At 36.4% G+C, this 25,906-nt stretch overlaps 1 protein-coding gene across 1 annotated transcript; it reads left to right on the top strand.

The window, feature by feature from the left end:
* The first annotated feature begins 370 nt into the window (after positions 1 to 370).
* On the top strand, positions 371 to 25,260 carry LOC124259107 (protein lin-28 homolog). The gene is made up of 4 exons (XM_046693201.1): positions 371 to 704; positions 3,123 to 3,226; positions 19,946 to 20,118; positions 24,199 to 25,260. Exons 1-4 carry the CDS (start codon positions 527 to 529, stop codon positions 24,482 to 24,484), a joined length of 741 nt encoding a protein of 246 aa, XP_046549157.1. The 5' UTR covers positions 371 to 526; the 3' UTR covers positions 24,485 to 25,260.
* Positions 25,261 to 25,906: the final 646 nt, after the last annotated feature.

The following is a 25,906-nucleotide window of genomic DNA, read 5'->3' on the forward strand; positions in this document are numbered from 1 at the left end:
CTGGGTTGAGACCCAGAAAAGGGGTAGGAAGAGGACGGACAGCCCCCCTGCACCCCCCTATAAGCCGGCTCAGCTATCTCGGCGATCAGCTGATTGAGCTTGCTTCGCTCTACCTACCGGAGTGAAACCACCCATGTGATCGGGAAATGGGGTCACGGGGGACCACCAGTACTACAACTATCACGGTATTCGGGTCAACATTGATCTATTGATTGAAACGGATTATCGGTGATTGATTGATTTTTGTTTGCTATAAATAAAACTGTTAGATTATTTCACCAATCAGAATGTTTTTGCCCTCGACTCGCAATGCATGCGATTTTCATAATAAGGCTAGGCTGTGAGAGGGTTTGCGAGGCGGTCACATGAACATTGTTAGTTGTGCCAGGTGATCGTAGGTGAAATGATGAGTTAAGGTTAGCATTGATAGGTCCGCGTCCTCGCTCCCTCCCTCCTACCTCCGTCTGTCATCGACTTACGCGGATCTCATGGCGCTTCGTTCGAAAAAGCTAGCATTCCTTATCCTATGGCCTCGGTCAAGCAGCGAGTGACGGTGATCCTGCGCTCAGTCGGAGTCGAGGAGGTGGACAGTGGTCATCTCAACGTGGACACAGCCAGCTTCTATGAGGCAGCAACCGACTCAAGGGAGAGATCTGAGAGTCGGGGGGGAAATCAGCTGATGGCGTCGTGCTCACCTCACCAAGGTAGTCCTCCATGTTTCTAATGGCGTTCGCCGGCTAACCCCGGCCACACTGGGAGAAGGGATAAAAGCAAGGAATAAGCATGTCACGGGAGGGTTGTTGGGACACTCGCAGAGTTGTGGTCATGCCTGAGTGACCGATGGTCAGACCTAGGGGACTGGGAGTTTGGGAGGGCGCTGTGTAGTTTAGGCAAGCACGCTTCCGCTCAATGTAAGTGCGCACTGGCCGTGATGTCCATATTGCAGTGAGCGAGAGATGCGAGTAGTCGGCGGCCAGAGGTGAGGGAAGGAGTGCCCGTCCATTTCATCTCTGTGGCCCGGACATGGCCAGCTGGCTGACCAGTGGAGATCCTGGACACCAGCAAGGTGAGCTCAGTCGACCAGTGAGGTACAACCAGGCTTACACAGGCCGGTAGCCGCGCATGGATACTGCGCGCTGGCTTGGTGGGGTCAATGACTCCTCGGACAAGTGCGTGTGTATGGTAATGGTCGGTGGGAACCCCCCTGGTAGGATCTGTTGCATAACATCGAGACACCGGGTGTCTGACTCTCTACCTCTTTATGACCACATTACATTGTAAATGAATGTGCATTTCCAGCCAAACGCTCATGTATAATGCGAATCTTACCAAATATTGATTTTTTCCCATTTTATACTCTCGTGGAATGCACTACCATTGTGGATTTTTTGTGAAAACAAAAGTGTGTGTCAGTATTTCCCAGCATCCGAATTCCTTCCCGTGCCCCAAGACCTTCCTGTTCGTTGTGGTAGATGTTGGCAATGTCGTGTTTACATCGTGTTGTCAAGGCCATCTCCCAGTGTCTGTCGTCAAACTTTGCCCAATATTCCAAATCTAGCCTTACAACTTGGTGCTTGTATCCATCATACAAGGCTATGGTAGAACCTCCGGCACGGTTTGGTTGGGCAGGGAAAATAGGTCGCTTACTCCAGGGTATAATTTCCCTGCGTCTACTAGCTGGTTTTATCATGTACCTCTTGTTCATCGTTTTTATGCCTCCCTTTCCTCGTGGTACTCCCCACAACCTTGCTCTAAACATGGCTCCACACTGAGGACACTCTCAGCATTATTGCTGACTTTGCAAAAATAAATAATCATTAGGTCAAATAATATAACACTATTTTCATAAGGCCGAATTTTGTCATTTGAGTATTTACCTTGAACAAGAAAAATATCAGTCAGAAATGAAAGTAGGTCTTTTAAGTGTAAATATAATTGATTACCTTTACAGATGAACATACTTTGATAGCAAATTTGCTGTCAGCTGTGTGTTTAAAAGGAGCGGGCATTTGACTGAAACAAACGCTAAATAGAACTGTTGACATCTTTGAAGGAAAATAGTAAAAATCTGCTGCATAAAAATATGTATGTAAACAAGAGCATATCAATATAATTTATATTTCACCTGAATGTGAAATTTTACAGAAGACAATATAATTACCTGCTTTGTGTGATTATGTTCAATGATAAAATCCATGGAAACATCTCTATGACTTTCCAGCATCTTTCTGTTTAATTGCTACACAATCACACCCATACTGCACTGTTACAGTTATGTTTACAAACTGCTTTATGAATATGTGATTTGTATTGGAAATGTACTATATATTTTCAAATGTAAGTTTTGTTTTTTCCTTATTTATCTAGATAATATTTGGAAATGTTATAACAAACAGCAGTAAATGTAGTGATGGTTTCTTGATACTGTCTAGCAAGAGATAGATTTATGTGTCACCCTGTAAGCTTGACGTGGACGTACATCGCTGTTTTGTTTTGTTTTGTACCAACGTTGGTGGGTTCTTCTGAGAATAGACAAACTGTTAAGACCATAAACAATAAGCATATGAACCATTATATATTCATACTTCTGTTAAAATGCCCAACCATTAGTATTGTGAAATTTCAAGAATCACAGTCGTGTGCAAATTGTACATTGATTGGATGCCACATCTAAGGTTGTCACATCTATTTTACACCTTTTTATTCTATAGAAAATGATAATTCATATGTGTTTTACAGAGCATGTAATATGACACATATTGTAGCTCGTGTTGTGTCATTTGCTTCTATTTGCAACAAGACATATTAATATGGTTTTCATTGATTTTCGTGTACATAATATTCATATGTTTTACTTATACCAAGTATATGCTGTGTAAACTATCCTTATTAATCATGTAACATCTGCTTTCATTTCAATACATATGTTGATATTTCGGATAAAAAACCAGTATCATTATTTAACAGATTTAACCTCATGTTATCGAGTATTTGGTAAAGAGCAAGTAGAACATTTATTCCCACCCAGAAGACAAGCGTTTGAAGAGTTGTCAAAGCAAACAACGAAATGTAATTGCTTCTATTAATATATTTGTGTTTAAAGACGTGCACTACTTTTTCAGGCGGAGGAGGCCGGAGAAGAGGCATGTGTAAATGGTTCAATGTGGCCAAAGGATGGGGCTTCGTGACCCCAGATGATGGAGGGCAGGATGTATTCGTACACCAGGTAGGAATACATATTATTACTTATGCAGATTTGTCACCATATTAAGTGCAAACAAAAGCCAAATTCTGAGTTATGTAACCCAAAACCGTTTCACGCAGTCACTTTTTCTGTGTTCAATACCTGCAATTAAACAGTAGTAAGCTTTAGCAGATAAAGGCATGCTATGTATATTTTATCACTAAACAAATAATGAATCGTAGCTAAGTTATGAAGTATTCATATGGCGTGTTCTTGGCTATACATAATTAATTTAAATATTCACATTTTAGCATAAGTATTTTGAACATCAATGCCATAATATACAATTTAAAGCAGTGTCCATTTTACCTAACAGTTTATGTATTCATATGTATGTACATACATTGTAGGAACCTCCTGTTCTTGATTAAACATTATTAACTTCACTATTCACATCTTAGCACAAGTATATGGAACATCAGTGCAATAAAAAGGATTTAAGACAATATCCAGTTTTCCCTACCATAAGGAATAACAATAGATTAAGAAAAAGAACCTCCTGTTCTTGATTAAACAAAATTAACTTCACTATTCACATCTTAGCATAAGTATATGGAACATCAATGCAATAAATAGGATTTAAGACAATATCCAGTTTTCCCTACCATAAGGAATACCAATAGATTAAGAAAAAGAACCCCCTGTTCTTGATTAAACAAAATTAACTTCACTATTCACATCTTAGCATAAGTATATGGAACATCAATGCAATAAATAGGATTTAAGACAATATCCAGTTTTCCCTACCATAAGGAATACCAATAGATTAAGAAAAAGAACCTCCATATGAACGAAATTACCTTCACTATTCACTTCTTAGCACAAGTATATGGAACATCAATGCAATAAATAGGATTTAAGACAATATTCAGTTTTCCCTAGATTTTGTATATGCATGTAGACGTGTACATGCATTGTGAGAACCTCCTGTCCTGGGATATACATAATTAAATTATACATTCGGATCTAAGCACAAGTATGTGGAACATTAATGCCATAATATATGATTAAGACAATATTCATTTCCCCCTGCATCATATACTGTAGGTATAGACATGCACTGTGAGAACCTCCTGTTCTCCTCTATACATAATTAAATTATACATTCACGTTTTAGCATAAGAATGTGGAACATCAATGCCATAATATATGATAAGACAATACTCATTTTCTCATCATTTTATATGTGTATGTACATGTACATGCATTGTGAGAACCTTCTGCTCTTAGGTATACAAAATTAAATTATACATTCACATCTTAGGGCAAATATGTTGAACATTAATGCCATAACATACGATTTAAGACAATATTCATTACCCCTACATTATATATGTAGGTATAAACAAAAACATGAATTGTGAGAAGCTCCTGTTCGTGGATATACATAATTAAATTATACATTCACATCTTAGGGCAAATATGTGGAACATTAATGCCATAACATACGATTTAAGACAATATTCATTCCCCCTACATTATATATGTAGGTATAAACATAAACATGAATTGTGAGAAGCTCCTGTTCGTGGATATACATAATTAAATTATACATTCACATCTTAGGGCAAGTATGTGGAACATTAATGCCATAACATATGATTTAAGAACATTCGATTTAATAAACATAAACAATATTCATTCCCCTAATTAAATTATATGTCTTAGGTATAAATTAATGCATAAACATGAATATGTAGATAAACAAAAACATGAAGCTCCTGTTCGTGGATATACATAATTAAATTATACATTCACATCTTAGGGCAAGTATGTGGAACATTAATGCCATAACATACGATTTAAGACAATATTCATTCCCCCTACATTATATATGTAGGTATAAACATAAACATGAATTGTGAGAAGCTCCTGTTCGTGGATATACATAATTAAATTATACATTCACATCTTAGGGCAAGTATGTGGAACATTAATGCCATAACATACGATTTAAGACAATATTCATTCCCCCTACATTATATATGTAGGTATAAACATAAACATGAATTGTGAGAAGCTCCTGTTCGTGGATATACATAATTAAATTATACATTCACATCTTAGGACAAATATGTGGAACATGAATGCTATATTAGAAGATTTAAGACAATATTCATTCCCCCCTACATTATATATGTAGGTATAAACATAAACATAAACATGTGTGAACTTTCTGTCATTATATGTTGCTAGATACACGATACTGCATGTTAAGTCCACCTTAATCTTCACCATCACTTCACAGATCAAATAGCAAGCACGTTACACGTCCAATGTATTTTATATACATATTACCTATATCAAATTTATGTATTAAAACAAATAGATCATGATATCCTTTAACATAACCATCACCATAAGGAATACCAATCGATTAAGAAAAAGAACGTTCAACATAAATATATATATACAGATAGATCCCATATAATATTTCAGGAAGAAGCATTATAAGTATATTTTCATACTGTTTGTGAAACCTTTCTTGACTGAACAATAATTCTATGCAGAAGAGATCGTTTCGTTAAACCGAATCCATCCCCAGAAGCAACGTTTAGCATAGCATACATGCTTGCTATTTATGTAACAGTGAAGGGACCCCCTGTTCATGTTGCTATTACTATCCTTGATGTGCATTGTGTATGTACATATGTGCTCATCTGTACGTACAGCTTTTTGTGATACTTTGGTGCAGATATTCCTGCAAGTCGTATGACTAAACGAAGGCATATTTGATTTACGATCCTTTATACTGTTAACTCTACACTTGATCATCGTGATTCATTAGCATATGTCAATATATATTTGCCTGTGTGTGAAAAGAAACATTTCAAAATGCCCCCGCTGCCTGTACCTTATTACTGTTTTACTGAACACATAAATACACTCACACACAGATACTGACACACAGGAACATCTTATATATTATCTAATATCTACACACACACGGACACACACACACACACATACACACACACACACACACACATACATACAAACATATATTCAAAAGCTATTTATTCATTTTACAGAAATAAACAAGTGTCATGTCTGTGTCATGTATTCCAAAACATAGTTGCACATGTGTTAATAAACACAGCTTGTTTATATATTAAATACATTTGACATCAGACAGTAAACTCACTCGGTTATCAGGCGAATCAAATACAAAAGGGGTAAAAAGCAAAGTAGGTGTGAAAGTTATTTTAATGGATCATTAAAAATCAATAATGACTCCATGTGCTCGCCAAAATGCCCAACGTTAGAATCCGCTCTCACACAATATGCATAAAAAGTAAATGATTAGAACTGCAAGAAATAGTAATGCATTACATTATTATATATTAGGATAAATGCATAGCATAAGACCTGTATTGTTTATAAATTAATTAAAAGAAAATGCTCTACAAATGCTTACAATGGAAATATATTATTATATAATATTGAATATTATGTAATTATGCAACATACCAATATCAGGATTAAATTTGTATTCCTTCATGATCATGAATGTGTTGTTTGGATGATAACATAGGTGGTCATTCATACCGGTCACATATAGACTTAACAGTAATACCTACATCACATATTCACGAATTGTATATTAGTCATCTGGGACTATCACTGTTGCAAGTATTATATATACATATGTCTTTCAAAGGATAGAAAATTGTACATCAAAATCACCGTGACCGTGTTTCCCATGAAAACGATATTCAATAAGCTGTAGTAACCAGTCAATATCCTTATAATGAATTCTGTTGGGGAGAAATCAATTCCAGCTTGATGATTCTCCAGTAAGTGCATCATATGTATGTAAGATATAGTCCTGACTTTGCGATGTAGATACTGCTAACAAAGACAAGGAAGCAGAGACTTGGGGGACCCAGGAAATATGGGAGTTACGGGATGGATAAAAGAAAGGCCTATCGAATATCTACTTGAGTGTGACAAGCAAGAACATATATTATTGTCAAAGAGCATACAAGCAAGGTCCTATTTCCTGTCACTGACTCTCGAACATGGAAGCGTAAATTTCGTATAATCCCGAGGAAAGCAGCATAATCCACTTTGTATAAGCCACTTGTGTTCTTATACTCAGTTTACTATTGTTGAACAACATGTTTTTATCTCTGTATATAACGATGTGGCAATGTATGATGTCAAGTAAGTAATAACATTGACCTATCATAAGTTCATATTGCCATGTATCTTCAGATTGAGTAAGATGCACTAGTGCTTGTCATGTTGATAAGAAAGGAGAACCTTAAGCACTGTTTATTTCTTTAAACAGATAATAGATGAATCAATTTAGCATCAGTAAATATGCAAAGGGCTGTATGGAAACTAATCACGTTATGGTAAGTCATGTAATGTTAATGACTTATCTTCTTTGGCCACTTGAAGTCTAGTATCATCAATTCCTTAAAATACTAACTCTCCTTATATGTACCTTACTTTGTTTAGTTACATTGAAACTTAATCAATATTATTAAAAATGCAAAGCAATAAGAAATGTAAGGAACAGATTTAGTGTAAACCTTTCCGATATTTTGCTCTTTATCTGCATGTGTTTCTTACCACTGAGCCCAACGTCACAGAAACACAGTTGAACATCTAGGTTGTGGTTAATCCTGTTTAAGATAGAATTTGGTGAACACTAATGACAGCTTTATGAGTTTCATGTTTGATGTCACACGGAGAAAATATGTGAGAAAGTATAATACATAATAAATGTGCTGCCACAATGATTTACTAGTACAATGACTGCCGCTGTTTCTCCAACATTGTGGATGCTGAAAAGTAGGTCAATGGTGTTGCTGCAAATTCAGTATTCTGTTTGACGTTTAGTGGCTGGCGGTGATCGAAGATTATGTCCTTAATGACTCGTACTGCTGCTTGAATTTAGAGATATATTTCCTTCAGGTTAAAAAGAATCCATATTGGTATGTCATAAGCGGTTGCGTAATAAAAAAATGGGTTATGCCATCATGATATCTGAATACCCCCAAACCACGCAGGGTCATAGAGTATACTACATACATGCAACACATAGAAGATACACATTATTTTTGCATGGCAGCTGGTTAGACCAAGATATATCCCATTGGCATGCTTCTAATTAGACCTACGAGACACGATAGGTAAAGGTGCGATATCAATAGCAGTAATGTTAATAATTATTCATCACAGCTACATATAGCCGATATTTCTTCTTTGGTTCTTGATACAACGAACCAGCAAGGGAGTGGAGGGGTCTGCATCTCTAGTTACTAGTTCCTGAAGAGAGACAGATATTGACCAAGGTGAAGGTCGGCCGGCAGCGGGTCGCAGTTCCCGGTGTTTCAACAGTGATTGATCAAAATGGTCATATCTTCTCAACCTCCTGCCCCATCCTTACACTGTGTCCTTTGATACATGTTACTTTCGTGTCGTGGTTGTCAACGGGCCTTTAAGGTGTAAACAGCCTAGGATGTTTGGATATTACCTCTTCATTTGTTGTCAGTGCAATAATTGATTGATTTAAGATTGTATGTCAGAACGTTCTGCACAGGTACCAAATGCTTTTAATCTCTCTGAGTTATTTTCCAATGAGATGAAATGAGGCTTTTGCAAGTTTGATTCTTCAAAGGTTTGCATATAATTAACAAATAGTTGAATAAGATTATAAAATGATTGTTTCCAATGTTGATGTACCTTTAATATGTGTATTAGAAACGGGTTATGCATTGTTTTCACACATTCTAAATACCGATATAGCCAGCTGTTTTGAAGCATTAATGAAATGATGTGACTGACATGTAATCTCGCTCTGTTTGCTTTCACAGCCATGTCTACATGACGCACCATGTTTGAAAACAGTCAAAATGCCTTGGAGTTAAACTAATTTCTTTCTACAGAGAGGATAAACTGAATAAACCCTTTGATTTCTTCAATTACTTGTGGATGCCTGTGTGGTGGAACAATATATGTACATGTGTCATTCAATTATTGTATAAAGATGCTATTTTGACAACAACCGTGAAGCAATGCATTTGATTAAACCTCCAGGAGGCTTGTGATTTTGTTATCGGTGTAGTTGTGTTCATTTGCATAAGATATTATTATTATTATTATTATTATCATTTTGTTTGGCGTAAGAAAGACACGACATAGTAATTGTTCATGGAGTAACTAGTACGTTCCTTTCTGGTCTCCACACTGATAAGGTCACCACATTTATTGCACTTATTTGGCATGTGTAGATCAAAACCATTGTATTGTATGTATGTGTTTTCAGTCTACTATCGAAGACGGACACATTATTAAATGTCATTAGTTAATGTAAAATTGTTTATAAACCACCTAGCAAGAAATCCAATGATTGAATGGAGTCTGTAACCATGAAATGTAGACTTGATAAACGGCTCATGGATGCCGTATAATTACTTTGGCGTAAAGGAAGGCGAAGGATAAAAATAATGATATGGAGCCTATCAAACAGTCTGCACCAGGCTAGGTCTTTTACTAACAGTTGGTGCATGACCTTGGTCGCTTGGTAGGCACAGGGTGTTTTGTTGGGCGGAGAGGGTCTCCCAGACTTTCAAAGGGCGAGGGATCCCTGCTCTTGTTAGTCGGCGTCATGTTATCCCTCGCTCTAGGAGATAAAGGGAGGAGGGGTGGCGAGGTGGCGCTGTTTCCCGGGTCAGAGGTCACGTCAATCACTCTTCCACTCCTTGGAATACATAAATGCCTAAAATGGTTCAAATAAACTCGATGAGAAATCTTTGCTGTTGTGGCATAGAGGCTCTAGTTCCAATTATGATGTATAATAGGCGGAAATGGGACATTAATGAAAGTTTTCGGGAATATCCTGCGTCTAGTTTCTTCCAAATATATCAAGTGACATTTACATTTAAAAAAAATATAACCCTTCCTCTTCCTATGGCGAAATCATTAACCGATGACATGGTTAAAAGAAAAGAAGGCAAATGTGTGAAAAATGTCAAATGTTTTTGAAGACCATTGTACTCAGTGTATGTACAGTGTATGATTTTTCCTAATAAAGCATGTTAAAAACATTGCAATTTCCCCAGTAGTTTTTGTTGCTGCTTGAGAATCGGTTCAACATTATCATATAATATATGTTCGAGTAACACACATTTACACAATCAATGTGTCAAAGTGTGACAAAATATGATGAAGAAATATGCCATGAAGAAATCACGAAGAATGCATATCCCCTCAACAACTCCCCTCCATATCGTTGTGTGGGTGTCAGTGAAATGATGATTCAATTGGAAGAGCTGTCAGACAGAATGATAGAATAACCTTAGGCAAAGCACACGTTACCTAAACACATAAAGCCGTTCTGTTTACACTTCTATTTTCGGTATCACTGTCTTTGTTTTCAATACGTTTTTCGTTTCGTTTCCGTTATTAGACAGTTTCTAAACGCTCCAGTTTTCTTTCATGTGTCCATATAAGGATATATCAGATGATGGAGAAGTAGTACTAAGTATGAGGTTGAAAGTCAGTTCTCCCCAAAAGGAAGGCAGCTATTTCACAAAAGATGTCGCATAAATCCGGAAAGGACTCGAAGGCATGTCTCATAAACACGAATGACAATTATTTCATTAACGAAACACTAATTTAACCACCTAGGCATGACATATACGATCAGGGCACCTTTGATGTAAAATATGAATACAGGATTATATATCTCACAAAATATAATGGCAGTTATCACAGAAGTATTTTAATTAATCAAACCAAGAAAGATAGGAAATTGATTTTTTCGTTGTGCACAAAAAAAATGAGAGGAAAAGTCACACTGTTTCAAAGGCAAAGGGCAGTGTAGCACAGAGACAAAGGCTCTTATAGCTCAAATATAATTCGGAAATGAAAATATGGTTATAAGCATAAGGACACCTGTGTCATGAAACAAGGTAAATATAAAGGTTACTTCACGATAGGGAGTGTTGTCTCAAAAATGCGGATGGTTCAGGTAAAGAGTAAACTAGCAGCATATATAATGTGGAATAAACATAATAAACACGTTCACAGTAAAAACGAATATTTTGATCGCCCCATAATAAAACATAATTGATAGATAGGTAGATAGATAGATAGGATAGTTGTTCTTTAACAAAGATGCATATGTACCTACATAAGGATAGTTATCTCCCAAGAATAACAGGAATATAGGTTTCATAAATAAGCTGGATAGTTGCCTGTTAACATAACAAGGATGCATATGTACCAAAATAAGGATAGTTATCTCCCAAGAATAACAGGAATATACGTTTCATAAATAAGCTGGATAGTTGCCTGTAAAAATAACAAGGATACATATGTACCAAAATAAAGATAGTTATCTCCCACGAATAAGAATTGTATGCGTTACATAAATAAGCTGTCAGTTATCCCATCAAAAACGAAGGTTTTACCCATGAAATAAGACGGATTGTTATCTTCCAAACCCCATGGATTGTTGCATCTCAAAGTTTAAAGAGTAGTCATCAAACAAAAACAAGAACAATTATCTCCCAAAATAAGAAAGATAGTCTCTTAAATACATATGAAGTTATATCTGGAAAAGGAGGTTTTGTGTGCTGTATTGGGAGAATTGTGTCTGTAGTTAGGATTTATATATGTCATATATTACAGTGACATAAAAGCAGCAGGTGAACCTAAATTCTGTCTCAACTGGCAAGGTAGTCCAACTTATCAAGACATCGTTTTACAGTTAGCATTCCTCAAACCACAAGGGTAATATTTTTTCAAATTAAAAATTAGAATGGTCTCCACTAACAAGCAGTTAATTTTGTTCTTTTGTGAAAGTGATAACTCTGCCACAACACATGCTTGAACAAGAAGGATAGTGACCTCCAAAAACTAATTTATGTGTTTGTCCTCTTAATTCTTTTATGATTGCCCTGTGATATAAAAGGATGGGTTTATTCCGAAGGAAAAAGGATAATTGTCAAATGAATTAAGCTGATTCGTTACACCATGGGCACATAAAGAAAGATATCTACAGTCAATACTTTTAGGGGCACATAGGCAACCACATTAATACCTTAAACACACACATAGTCAATCACACAATCACACACATATACAGTGCACCCTGGATATAGTGCCACGTTTTTGCCAGAACGGATTTCCTGCCCTTATAACACCCTGGTTATAATGCATATACATATGAACATACATATATATTTGTCCCATAATTTATGTGTAGTTAGATTCATAAAAACAATGACTTACTGTTCCCATAATTTCAGTTGTGTATACAAGGTCAGACTGAGGCTAGGAGATCAATTTGGTTATGTCACTTACATATGTATGTCTGACAATAGCGTGACTATATCTCATGCCTCACAAGTGCTATATCGTCTATGATTTATAAATAAGGAAGTACTAGTACTACTATATAATTAATACAGGGATATCGCTATACTACATGTCAGACAATCCATTTGTAGCGTTAGTATCTTTCATTACTATACTCTCTCAACAACTCAGTCTAATTTAGGCATGATATTTAAAGGTTAAGTAGCCAAAATCAAGTAGTAAGTTTGTGATTAGGTAGACTGACAGTTTGTCTCTGAAATGATCATATTTTACAGAAGATAAAGGTTTATAAATTAAATTTATAAATACAATAATAAAGAGTCCACGGTCTTTTTTCATTTTCAAAAACTGCGGTAATCTAGACTCGTCACATACATGTATTCTAGACTTGCATGGGCTGCATTGGGTATACTTGTTTCAGGGTCTCTATGACAGACTAGTGATTGGGGTGAAACCTCACTATTAGATAGATGTGCAACATTCAGTTCTAATTTTGGGATAAACCATCTGATCAAACATGCTCAAAAATCTTACATCTTAAAAATAAATTGTTGAAGGTTGTGTCAACTAAAACTATTTCAATGAGGGTATCTGTTTAAGGTATTGTTGGCTCATGTGTGGCGTGAACACCCGATATTATTACTGACGACAGTGATCCATTTATAAACTTTTCAACATTATTTTGCATTTTGCGCCCAATGGAATCTCTTCCACAAATAATAGGGACTGGTCATTCTCGGTCATTGGTATTTACAACTAACATACCGGAAACAAACTCCGGTATATTTTCTTGAGGAGTGTTTTTCTTGTCTCGAATACAAAAGTTTTATGAATTATTTTCAAAACCTGATTTCACGACCCGGTCATGGTTTGTTGCTGTGACCTCTCTATGACCCCGGGTCATGTGACAGCAGGGGACGGGACCGGTGTTCCGTCGGTCAAGTCTTTGTGCTATTCAGGTCGTTTAAATACTTGAATTATGTTGTAAAAATCAACTATACACGGCGCAATGGTTGGGATTATAAGGACCACGAAATGTGTAAGTCAATCAACATATATTTATTCACTACATCTCCGAAAATATAATTTCGAATTGTATACAGGTTCCTATTGATTATATATATATATGGTCATTACCAACCATCTGTCGATGTTTTATGAACTGTCCGTTTTAGTGTTATAAAAACTATATGTCTTACATGCGTATTTACCAAAATTAACAAATTAAAATATATATTTAATTGGCGTGGTACCATGTTTTTATTTCAAAACATATATCTGAGTGTAAATATCAACATTTATATGATTACTGAACAATCGTTCCATCCACTTCTTACCCGTAAGGTTATGATCATGCGTTTACACAAAGAAGGTATCACAAAATCAAATGAAAAAGTACTCATTCTTCCACGTGCCATAAAATATGTAATAATATGTTTCTCATGAATAGTGCATGGATGTCTGTGGAACCTGATACTGGTCTGGCTATTCGAAAAAATAAGTTTATGAGGATTTTCAGGATACAGCCTGCCACCTTTGTTTGTCGTTAACTCAAATCACACCAAAGGATATCATGATGTATAGTATATTTTGGAGCATACTGATCCCAATAAAGGGCATTAGGTGTAGTTCAAAAGCAGTGCTGGAATCGTGGTAGGATGATAAATGTTTCTTTGTGTGGTATTCTTTTAAATGATTTGTTCTTCCTGAAAAGGATCACAGTATGTTACTGAAGGTATCGCAATATCTCCTGTCACTGTCTTTTCCTTTTATGGTCTGTGTGAAATATGAAATGTCCACGTTCTGAAAAGGAACTGATATGATGTATTATATATCATACATTACACCATGATCTCCGAGATTTACATCGTCCTATTTATATTTCTGGTAACATGGTAGATCAGTGTATGATCCTTTTGTCTATAATGACCAGGTGACATATTGCAGCACGAACAGGGCCAAATGTCACTGCATAGTGTGACAGAATTGAGATTATTGATCAGATTCGCCTGTGACGTCAAAGGTAGAAAGTAAACTATGACATCGTTTGCGGCTTGACGTGTTCAAACCAGCGCTTTTAGTTGTCGCTATTACACTGGTTTTTGAAACTCGGAGCTCTCTAGTACCAGTGAGTGAGTGAATTTAGTTTTACGCCGATTTTAGCAATATTCCAGCAATATCATGGCGGGCTCTAGTACCTGCAGTCCTGTGTTATCGGAAAATAATTACACAAGGAATTCACTATATCTAAAAAAAATGCTTGTTAGTATACATTATATATTTTGATCATTCAAACCATTTGAAGATGTATCATAACTTATTATATTGTTATCATACTCCCTCATAAAGATCCTACTGTTTTCGACGTTAAAATGGTACTTTAATACACAGTACATTATTACACCATTCAATTCTCTTAAATTGGCACGATCGGTCGAAAAGCAATAGTAAGGCAAAGCTGGTTTTTCAAATCTCAAATAACACATTTTCAAACTGTTTTTATTCATTTGAAATCAGGGGTAATGTATGATTAAGGTTTGTGTTGAATGTGTTATGTATTGTTATTAAAATAGTTTTGTAGAAATACCTTACCAGCATCACAGACTTGATTACCCATTAGGATAACGATTGACGTTTTCACTTCCATGTCTTATTCTGTCAATTATTACCCTATAGTTAGTAAGACCATGCAAAGTTGCCACTAAGAGGATAAGTAGTGTACAACAATCCCCAGAATTCAATATGGCTCGGGATTAACAAAATACTTGTTGATTAAGTAACAAATGAAATTTTATCTCCAGTCTGTGATTGACAAGATGCGATGCTTAGTCTATACACCAATCACACATTGCTCTTTACCGTTTTGTATATGTTCACTGCAGTGGAATCAGCAGGAACATGCTCATCAGCCAATCATATTACAGGAAATTGGTCAAGCTAGCTACTGTAGCGTGGTCAGGTGGTAACTAGGTCGGGGGGTAATATTGACCTTTATTCAAGACGAAAATAAAGGGGTCTAGCGCACTATTATATCATCCACTCTGTACTTACAACCCATATTTGTTCAAAATGAATAGCGTTAGATTGCCTCTGAGAGCTTCAATGTTTCCTTGTGGGTTGGTAGAACATTCTATGCTGGCTTGTGTGATTTACATATGAGGACAGAGCATTAAATAGCAGCTCTGTTTGAACAATGTGCACAATTGTAATGCGTTGATGTTGTAATGAATATGATTACGGTATATCAAAGATCGAATTTTACGTATTCATTGATAAATCGATACGCGTGACAAACGATCAAGGGATGTACTCTAATTGTTTGAGAGGCAATATCGATAAATGGGTCAAACATCACGTGTAAACCATTAATGAAATGACTACCAGGGCAAGGTTTCTAAGACGAACGGGGTGGTCATTTAACGTGCATATATTATTCAAGTTTGCACGATTTCTCTCCCCTTACATGTGCCCGTTAGATGGCGTCGTGCAAAAACGAATGTAAAATTTCTTGCAGACAATCTGAAAACACGACAAAAATTTCACTACAAATTGCACTGCTGTGATAAGGGTATATTAAATATACGATACATACACATGTGTTTGGCAACGCAAAGACACTGATATACTTGACATTAAGAACCGGTGGCGATCTTATCAGGTATGCTCTCATAAATGCATCATGTGATTCCCCGATATATTTATAGATATTAAATCAGATAATAATAGCATTATTGAAAATGAGAACATGGTACTTTAAATCATGTGTAAACTACCAGAAGCTCATTTTTGTGTCATTTTAGAAAGGGTTATTGCTCGTTCATTCGATGGACCTTCCCCACGTTTGTGGAGTATTGGTATATGAGCTTCAACATGTTCAAGTATATGATTCATTGTTATTGAAGACTCATTTCACATTTACACACGCCCGTTAATCTTGTCCTTTTAACCGTTTCATCCATGATCAAACCTGACCACAAGACACAGATTTTCAGATAGATATCGATTCACGTATTGTACTAATCCTGAGAATACCATACCTGTTGATTTTATAGTGGTATTATAATTCAACGGAGAGTTAATGATATTTGTTATTCACTATTTTACGTTAATGTTTAACTCATTTAAAGAAACAAGCTAACGATGCTCAACGAAAAAACTTGGTTTCATGCCGTTAGATAGGGAATAGTCGAGATACTTTCATCATTCTATGATCATTGCCATTGGTAACTATCTCTACGACTACTGAAAGAGCGTGTGGAAAATAGTTTCATTTAGCATATATTATCAATAGCTAAACCACGGTTGAGATTCGAGTTCATGATTTCCTAATTTAATGGCTAATTCGAGTTGATATATTACAACGTGTTTTTGTATTGAATGCTGTGTTTCAAAACGTATATTTTATGTCACTGAGTTTTCATTGAAAATTAATCTATATTTTCTCAGTGTATTGATGTAAGTAAAACAACATTAACGAATATGTATCTGCTTGATAAGACGGTTGCTATATGTCATACTCGAAATATACACTATCATATCAGATGATTTAATATGTTCTAAACATTCGAATCGATGAATATCCCCTATCAGCTTGTTTTTACTGACAAATGATCAAATCTAAAACATCTCTAGATATGAGAGATCGAATACGCCTGGAGAAGTGATATCCCTACGCGTCTGTCTGGAACCGCTCAGTCAGTCAAATGCATAGACTCTCTGTGACATCGATTTTATTCGAACATTCATTCTTCAAATCTCCATCCAATTTTGCTACCCGTATATGCCTTTAACCAAGCTTATGATAATATCTATGTGGATGTTCGTGATGCACAAATGAAGACTTATCTTAGGTTAGAGGCGAAGACACACAGTTATAAATAGTTCGGCTACTCGGCCTCAGCACCGCGGACCATTGTTGCCAAGGGGACGAAATTAAAGCTAAATTCTACTTTAAAGAAATCAGGAAATATGAATGCAAACAAGCTTTAACATATAACACTGAAATAATGTTATATGCGTTTGTAGTGTTGACAAAGGTTAAAAGTGTCCTACTTGCTGTAGATATTCTTTTATTTTATATAATTTATGCATTTCTTGTAATGGCTGTGTCCGCACAATAACTTGAACTGGGACTATTTAGAACAAAAACATATATATATATATATTTAAACTAGCAGTATTAAGGAAACCCAGAATAAATAATTGAAGCATGCTGTTATTAAAATCAAATCCTTTTTCAACAAGAATTGATGTTAGTCATGTACCATCGTTCAAGAAAAGACCGAAAAATCGGTAAAAAAACACAGGATATTTGTACATGTTAAGATAAAGTGACAAAGCCATTTCCACAATAACAGTCATTATCATATAAACATACCCCCTCTGTATCATAATAATGTGTTTTTAAATGTGAACATTTGGGATTACGAAATAGAAAATTTGTCATAAGCCTCGCTGACACGAAAATACAGTTTTCGTTTACTTTTGGAAATACGAATTATTTTAGCAAATATTTATATACATCATATGAACATGGGTATAGTAATGTGAAATATGAAATGAACACAATACACGAGAAGGTTTGAAGCCAAACTTGACATTAAACATTCGTATTTATTGCGTATCTAATTTTGTAATCCTTTGACATGTAATAACTCTCATTGTATATAATTCAAAAACAATAGCTTGTATTGTCAGAATAATGCTAAAACGTGTGTACGATAAATCATGAAATAACTACACGGTTTAGTTACTAACACGCAAACAAACACTTTTATCTTGACAACATTGCATTCGTTGTTTGCATTTCATAGTAAAATAGAAAACATGGTATAATAATAATTGTTATAAATCCATGGTAAATTAAAATCAGTCCAAATGTGAAAGCATGTTCAAGCTTTCATTATGATAATCTCTAATATACATCAAGTTAAAAAATACACGTCGGTCAAGCCATCAATGAACACTGGGAATTTTCTTTCCTCATGAAAAGAAAGCTCCAAGATCGTATTTCATAAAAATTCGTTTAAGTTAGCAGGTATTTAACTAAATCCTAGCGGATGTACAAAAGAACACATTTGAACAACGTATTGGCACCACATGTAATTTCGTAGATAATGACCATCACTATGCTCTATCTTCTGTCAAAAAAACGTCAAGAAAGAGAATTGTTTTAACTAAATAATCATCAACAATGACAAATAATTCGGTACACTTTGTAATAAGAAACAATTCTTAATTGTTCTTAATCACAGTTACTTAAAACAAATCCCAAGATATGTCCTCATATCTATTTAGTTCAATACAGTTCCTGTATGTACAACTATATCACAATTTTGCGCATTTTCCATATGATTCTCCTAAATTACATTTATGATAAATTTACATTGTTAAAACCTACCTCAGTTGTGTCTGGAAAATATCTGTACGTTTTGTATGCATATTCAAATCTTATATCCATGGTTTGTGGAATATTGCGACTGTTTCTTCAATGGAACGTGACCCAATAATTGCGTTATCTTTTAATCTTATCTCCAAATCGCTCACCTTTTTCACGAACAACTGGTGTAATTCACTATCTGATAGAGATTCATAAATACATGTTTGCAATATTGGAGTCCTACAGTCAACTTTCTTAGGTTAGATTTCTTATAAATATGGAAACGTTTCTTGCTTTTATTATAATCTTTTGTTATAAATCAATACTTCATATTCTTCTATAAAATATAGCAATATATATCTGTTTTTTAATTTTCAACTTTAGGTGATATTATGTTGATATTTTCAAAATACCCTTTACGTACATTATCAAAATGATTTCCTAATTTATTGAAACTAGTGCGGTACATAATCTTTAAAACTGAAACAATGCTCATCAACAACTTATTGCCATAAGTAATGGAGGTAGAAACAGTCACGAAAATTCTTAATCCCTAGAACTAAATACTGGACTGTATATTGCAGTAAACCGTGCATTTATTCTACAGCGATAGCATATAATAGGTCAATTACATTCTTCATGTAAAGGCTATTTTCTTGTGATATACATGAAATACTAGTGCAAAAGAATATCCAGTCTCGAACATCGTCAGATTTCAATTTGCGAAAAGGCATAATAACTAAGATTATATGAATATTAAATTTTATGAATATCCAGCGTTCCATTATCAAAATGTATAAATGCAAGTTATATATATGTCTCCACATTCGCACGTCTTTAGAGTCAAACGAGATGCAACACATCTTTGTAAATAAATATCTCCAAGATACTAAATTAATTCTACCTGAGACGTACCATTTGAAATCTATTCTTGCAAGCGTTGAAAGAATCTGATACTAATCTTAGTAAGTACTTGTTTACAGTCGGTGATTAAGAAGTCTGGATTTCGGAGCCTGGGGGAAGGTGAGATCGTCGAATTCGACAGCAAACCCTCAGACAAGGGGATGGAAGCTACCCTTGTGTGCGGCCCCGGGGGTACGGAGTGTCGGGGGAGTGACAGAAGACCCCAATCAAGGAGGAAATTCAGGAAAATCAGGTAAAGATGCCGAATAATCATTGGAAGGTTTAAATGTATCAAAATAATTGAAAATATTGAATAAAAGGCGCAACGAAACGTGGAATAACACGAAATTATTATTTTTTCCCCTCCATAGATTTCACAAAATACCTGTTGTAGTTTTCACTTCCGTCTAACTTTGATAACCAAATAAATGTTTGACGCGAATACGAGAATACTCAGTGTCATTAATTCTTTGTATTTTGTTAAATTTTGAATTTCCTTCAAATCATAAATATTTTAGGATTTCAACATCCCAAACGCTAACCTTTTCAAAAACGTACATTAATTTTTATGCCAACATGACATTTCGGTGCATGGAAACATGATAGCAAAGTTCTATGACAGTTTTGGTTTTTACAACAAAAAATATACATTGATTGACATGAATACGTCTACATGCAACACACAGCTCTTTAAGATATTTATTTCCGCATATACTGCACTTTGGTGTAATTCACGATTCATTCATGCTCTACTGTTACTAGGGACAGAAATATGAATATGATAGGTATTAGGAAACGAAAAGGAATACATATAGCATTAATAATTCAATGACAAGAATGGATTGTCACATGTGAGCGTGTCTATCATGGGCGTGAAGTGGAATCTTCTTTTTGATGAGTAAATTCAAATGGGCATAACACCAAGAATAAACGCAATTACACAAAAACTAATTCCATAAAATATAAACGAGGATTTATCAAGGCTTATCTGGTATGTCGTTTTTTGTATTTATATCACGAATAATTGGACCTTCACACGGCATGTGACGTACATCTGTAACTGTTCCATTAGGTTTTAAGACTCTATTAGTCTTTCTATGAAACAGTCACAGGGAAGAAGGGTGTATAATAGGGGCATATTTTTACAGAATAGAAACGCTAATATATTATTCCAGGGGAATATATGACCTTATTCTTAAGTTTATTCAAGATAATATTCCTACCCAAGATAAGATAAGATATTTCTCGCGTAATATTCCATGGAAAAACAATGGCATTATTTCATACTCTGCAAATATATACATCGTGAATACTAAACAAAATACAAGTGTACAGATGGCCGTTTTATGCTACACCTTTGTCAACAAATCTTCAATCTTATGCATATGAAAAATAATTATTTTTACCATCGTCTTTTAGCAAAATTTCTTATGGATGTGGAGAGTGTTTTGTCGTTATGATTTACCAGGCATATGAAAGAACATGAACAATATTTGCACCTGCTACTGTTAGTGTTAAACCATGATGTATATTGATGTACAATGTGATACTGTGCACGCTGCGCGTGCATTTAGGTTTTTGCATAAGCTTCAGATGTAATAATCGAAATACTCTGATAAAGAGACCGATGCACCCGACTGATTGGAATCTCAAGACCATTAGGGTGTTACAATCTTTTCAGTATATGTCCTTACGAAAAGGTGGTTGGAAAAGTTCGCCAAGTTTATTTTTGTCGTCGTGTACACATCCCCTGCAAACAGAGTATCATCCCTGAACATCCTCCACATGCTTTTTACAAGAAACTAGCAGGAAGATCGATATAGTCTAACATCTACAGCAGCAGCACCCGCGACCTTTCACCTTCACCTTGAAAACGTGACCTCTAGCTGCTGCAAGATGTCGGCGTATCTCATCCCACACAAAGAGCTGCTGACCGATGGCTAAGCTCCACCCACTGGCCAGTGAATGTAGGTCATAGGGAGACGATATTGACTCGCTTGTGTTGTTGTGGTATCGGTCAAGCCCAGCCCAGCGGTCAATGCTGAGCGACGTGCGTGGTAATGACTTGTTCGCGAAGATGGGTTTGACTGTTCTCGAAGATGGGTTTGACGATGATAGTAGGAAAGAACCTTGAAATAAATGTCGTCGAAATAATAGTGCCGCGTCCATCGTTGGTTTTAAGTTTGTAATTCCAATTCAAATGAGCCAACATTTGTTTATCTTTCTTTCTTACACTTAAAATTTTCACTGAAACGCCAAATTATTTGCCTATAGGATCGCGTAATGAAATATCAACCATTAAGAGCAAGTAGGTACAAGATAAGTTGTACCAAACTAAATGTTATCATAATGAACTCCAAAATACTGCCAAAGAAGTGACAGAGGTAACACACAAAAATGAATCTGAACACCCACACATACTCTATAACCTAATATATAAAGAAGTAAGGTGAGATTACAGATTACCATCTTCACCATAAAAATCTCTGATCGATACTGATAATTGGATCTGTTCGATTAATTGCAACAGTTTGCCATCAGTCATACTATGGTCTCTACTAAAAGTCGTAAAAGTAAATGCTTAAAGAGCGAACATCTCAAGGCTGCCAATTTGAAATCGTTTTTCGTGATACTCTTCTCATCAGAGTAGCAGTTGTAAGACGATGATGCGTTTAATGGCCATAGCTATTCCCATCTTGTGTGGAATACTTATGGTGTTTCTACCTGTTGTGTGCATCATAGATGTTGAGCTATGGGTTATTTGGCCTACTGAAAGCATGTTGTATGAAATACTGTCAGAACCATGCGTTGACATACTACAAATATATGAAGCCCTTGAGATAAGACGCAAATTGTCTGCGGTTTGAGCGTAGAACCACAGTCTCTGTTTGGCTGGTTCTGCTCTGGCTTCGCCACTGCTACTATCGATTTATGCTAATACAAGCAAGTGTCTATTTATAGCTACGGAAGATGTAAAAACGATTTTATGCAATTTCGTATGATTGCGTAATACAGAAAATATCAGTTTAGTTATAACGAGGTTAAGCCACTGTTTTAGATGTTATTTAGTGTATATTTTCACCCGTGTACGACTACTGATTCTTGAAGCCCGGCCGAATCTGAAGAATATGCGTTGATACACACATGCGCCAACGCACACACGCACATACACACATATGCATGGCATAATGAAACAGATATTACACAGAAATCAAAGCATAACAGTGATTTGTACTGAACATGACGGTATATGCATTATGCAAGGCCCATTTCTGTAAGCGCAGAAATTGTTATAGAGAAAAACAACATTTATGTACGGGAAACGATGATGTATGTACGATTGGCAAAAGATTCCATCTGAGTGTGTATCACTTTTTTTAATACCACATTAGCAGAATCAGCGGGGATATATCGTGTTACGAATATGATTGATTTCAATAGTCACACATGTCATCGAGGCTCAAGCCATCAATGCTGAAATGATTAATACCATAGTTAATATAGTACTCATTAGTAGCAGAACCATTTCGTTATCGACCATCAGGATGTATCGATTTGAATGTCACTCGGAATTGTATTCTTGATTCTTTCGGAAACATGACCAGTTCACAGTAATGGCCAGTGATTATGCACCTTATGTCTTTGAACATTAGCTTGTATAGTTGTAGAGGAGAACCCTGACCAGTTGTGCCATACTGTGTTTTGTTAGGGCCGACGAGAATTAATAGTTTAATGTGTTTAACTTGAAACGTAGGTTCTATTCATTTGGAAATTTAAGGTTTTCTAGGGTATCACTTTCTCGTCGGGAAAATCGAGACTTTGCGGTGTTGCGTTCTGTGTTCGTCTTGTCGGATCAAATTGTTAGTATGCAAACGATTTGTATTTGGCTTTGCTTGAATCATTGCTTCGGGGAGAACACATTAAAAACCTTTTAACATTTATTCTGTCTACAGACTGTAAATGTTAATGTCAGAGTTTCAGGATTCAATAAAATACTTCTGCAGAATTATCTGAATGAGTCAGTGTGGGTGATGTGTGCAGATATTGATTGGCTGATATGTGACAAGAACAAGAACATTCTATTTCATAAAGTCTTTCCGGGTGTTACTATATACTCATGCCAATAATGGTTGTCATCCACTTCAGTATTATGTGTGAAGCCCATTTCTGGTGTCCCCCGCCGTGATGTTGCTGGAATATTGCTAAAAGCGGCGTAAAACCAAACTCAGTCAGTCACTTCAATATTTGTTATTGGAGAGGGGGTGTGGGGTGGGGTTGTGAGGTGTGTGTGTGGTTGGGGTGGGGAGGGGGTGACAACCATTATTGGCATGAGTATAATTGGTTATCCTTTCTGTTCTAGATGCTACAACTGTGGGGAAATAAGCAACCATATTGCTGCAAAATGCCCATGTGGACCTCTGACGAAACGCTGCTACAACTGCCGTTCTGAAGACCACCTCGTGGCCGACTGTCCACACCAACAACAGCAGCAACAACAGTCCCACGTCTTTACCTCACCTAGTACCTTAGGCAGGAAGGGACGCAACGGAAACAGCAACGGGAACGGCTATGACAGCGGCGACCCGTCCATGGGAATGCCCCAGATCGGTCCAGTATGACGTCATACTGCGTCGCTAGGCAACGTTGATCAGAAGAGGACAAGGGCGGGTTTTGAATTATCGCCCCTGTTTACTAGGAACAAACTTGTTACGCTGTAGTGAAGTACGAACGATTTGACTGTCAGTGTATGACATATATGCCGCCATATTTGCTCCAAACCACGTCATGCTGATCTCAGTAGAGGCCACGTGCTGACGTGATTCCACGTGATTGTAGTGGTGCTATGTTGCAGGATATGGCCGGACTGACAAGCCCTTGTCACCTCTAATAGATTGGCGTCCATATTTCAGTTGTGGATACCCGAGCGAGCTCGAGTGTGAGTCTCGTGTCACTTACATTCTCCTGGTGTTCTTCGTTAGATGTGAGATGTGTTGCAGTCAGTAGTACTTTAGATATGTCTCGGGACAGGGACACCTTGCTCCCTAACACACGGATATTATCAAGCCAAAGAAATATACAAGTTTATTGTGGAAAGTAAAGATACCCCTAGCAACGTATGAAGCTGTATATGCTGTCACGGAAACAGTAGTGAACTCGACGACGTCATGGCGACGTGATGTCGTCACGTCGCCTGCACGAAGTCGTCGTAAGTGGACAGAGAGTTGCGCAGAGTTCAGCTCCAGACTTACTGTGGACACATCGGCGTAGGACTCGGGTATCCGACCAGTGAACAGTGATGTCACCTGTGACGTCATGCCCTAGGCATTCAGTGACGTATCAGCTACCTCAAACAGCCACTCGCTAGGGGGGTTGTCAAAACCTGAGCACATGAGAGTATGGCTCGCTGGACCAAGTGGGGGATGGAGGGAAGAGGGGTTAAAAATTGGGGGAGGAGAAGAGAAAAGAGGTCGGTGAGCGGGTGGGTGTGCACAGATTTACTCCATCATCTATCTACCTCACTGCCCAGATTCAGGTATCTAAAGATGCTGTCTCACTTGAACTCTCACTGAATCAGTATTCCAGTATGAATACATGTAGTTGCGACACCATGACTGTCTCTAGGCGTCGTGCGATATAGATTTGACTTCAATATCTAGATTCATGCTTCATTTCTGTTTTAAACATTTCGTTTTTCTACGTTTATTCGGTACACTTTGTGGAATGATTGTGCAATATTTCAAAATCATGTTAATTTTTTTCCCGAACTGTTCATCCTCATTCTGTGAATGGGTACCAAGATATGCAGGAACCTGATTATCAAAATGGTACTCAATATCAAGCGTGAGACAGCGTCTTTACTATATATTATTTTTGCGGAGGTACGTTTTTTTCTAGATGTAAATTGTACAACATTTATGTTGGGACATGTTAAATTTTATTTTGTTGATGATTTTGTATTGCGTGACGTCATCTTTGGTGGAGTCGTTGATTTTTCAAAGATTTGTCTCCTAGTCATTCTGGTACTTGTGAGTCGTCGCCCT

Source organism: Haliotis rubra, unplaced genomic scaffold (assembly GCF_003918875.1).
Source record: "Haliotis rubra isolate DU_JTF1 unplaced genomic scaffold, ASM391887v1 Scf71, whole genome shotgun sequence".
Taxonomy (NCBI): domain Eukaryota; kingdom Metazoa; phylum Mollusca; class Gastropoda; order Lepetellida; family Haliotidae; genus Haliotis; species Haliotis rubra.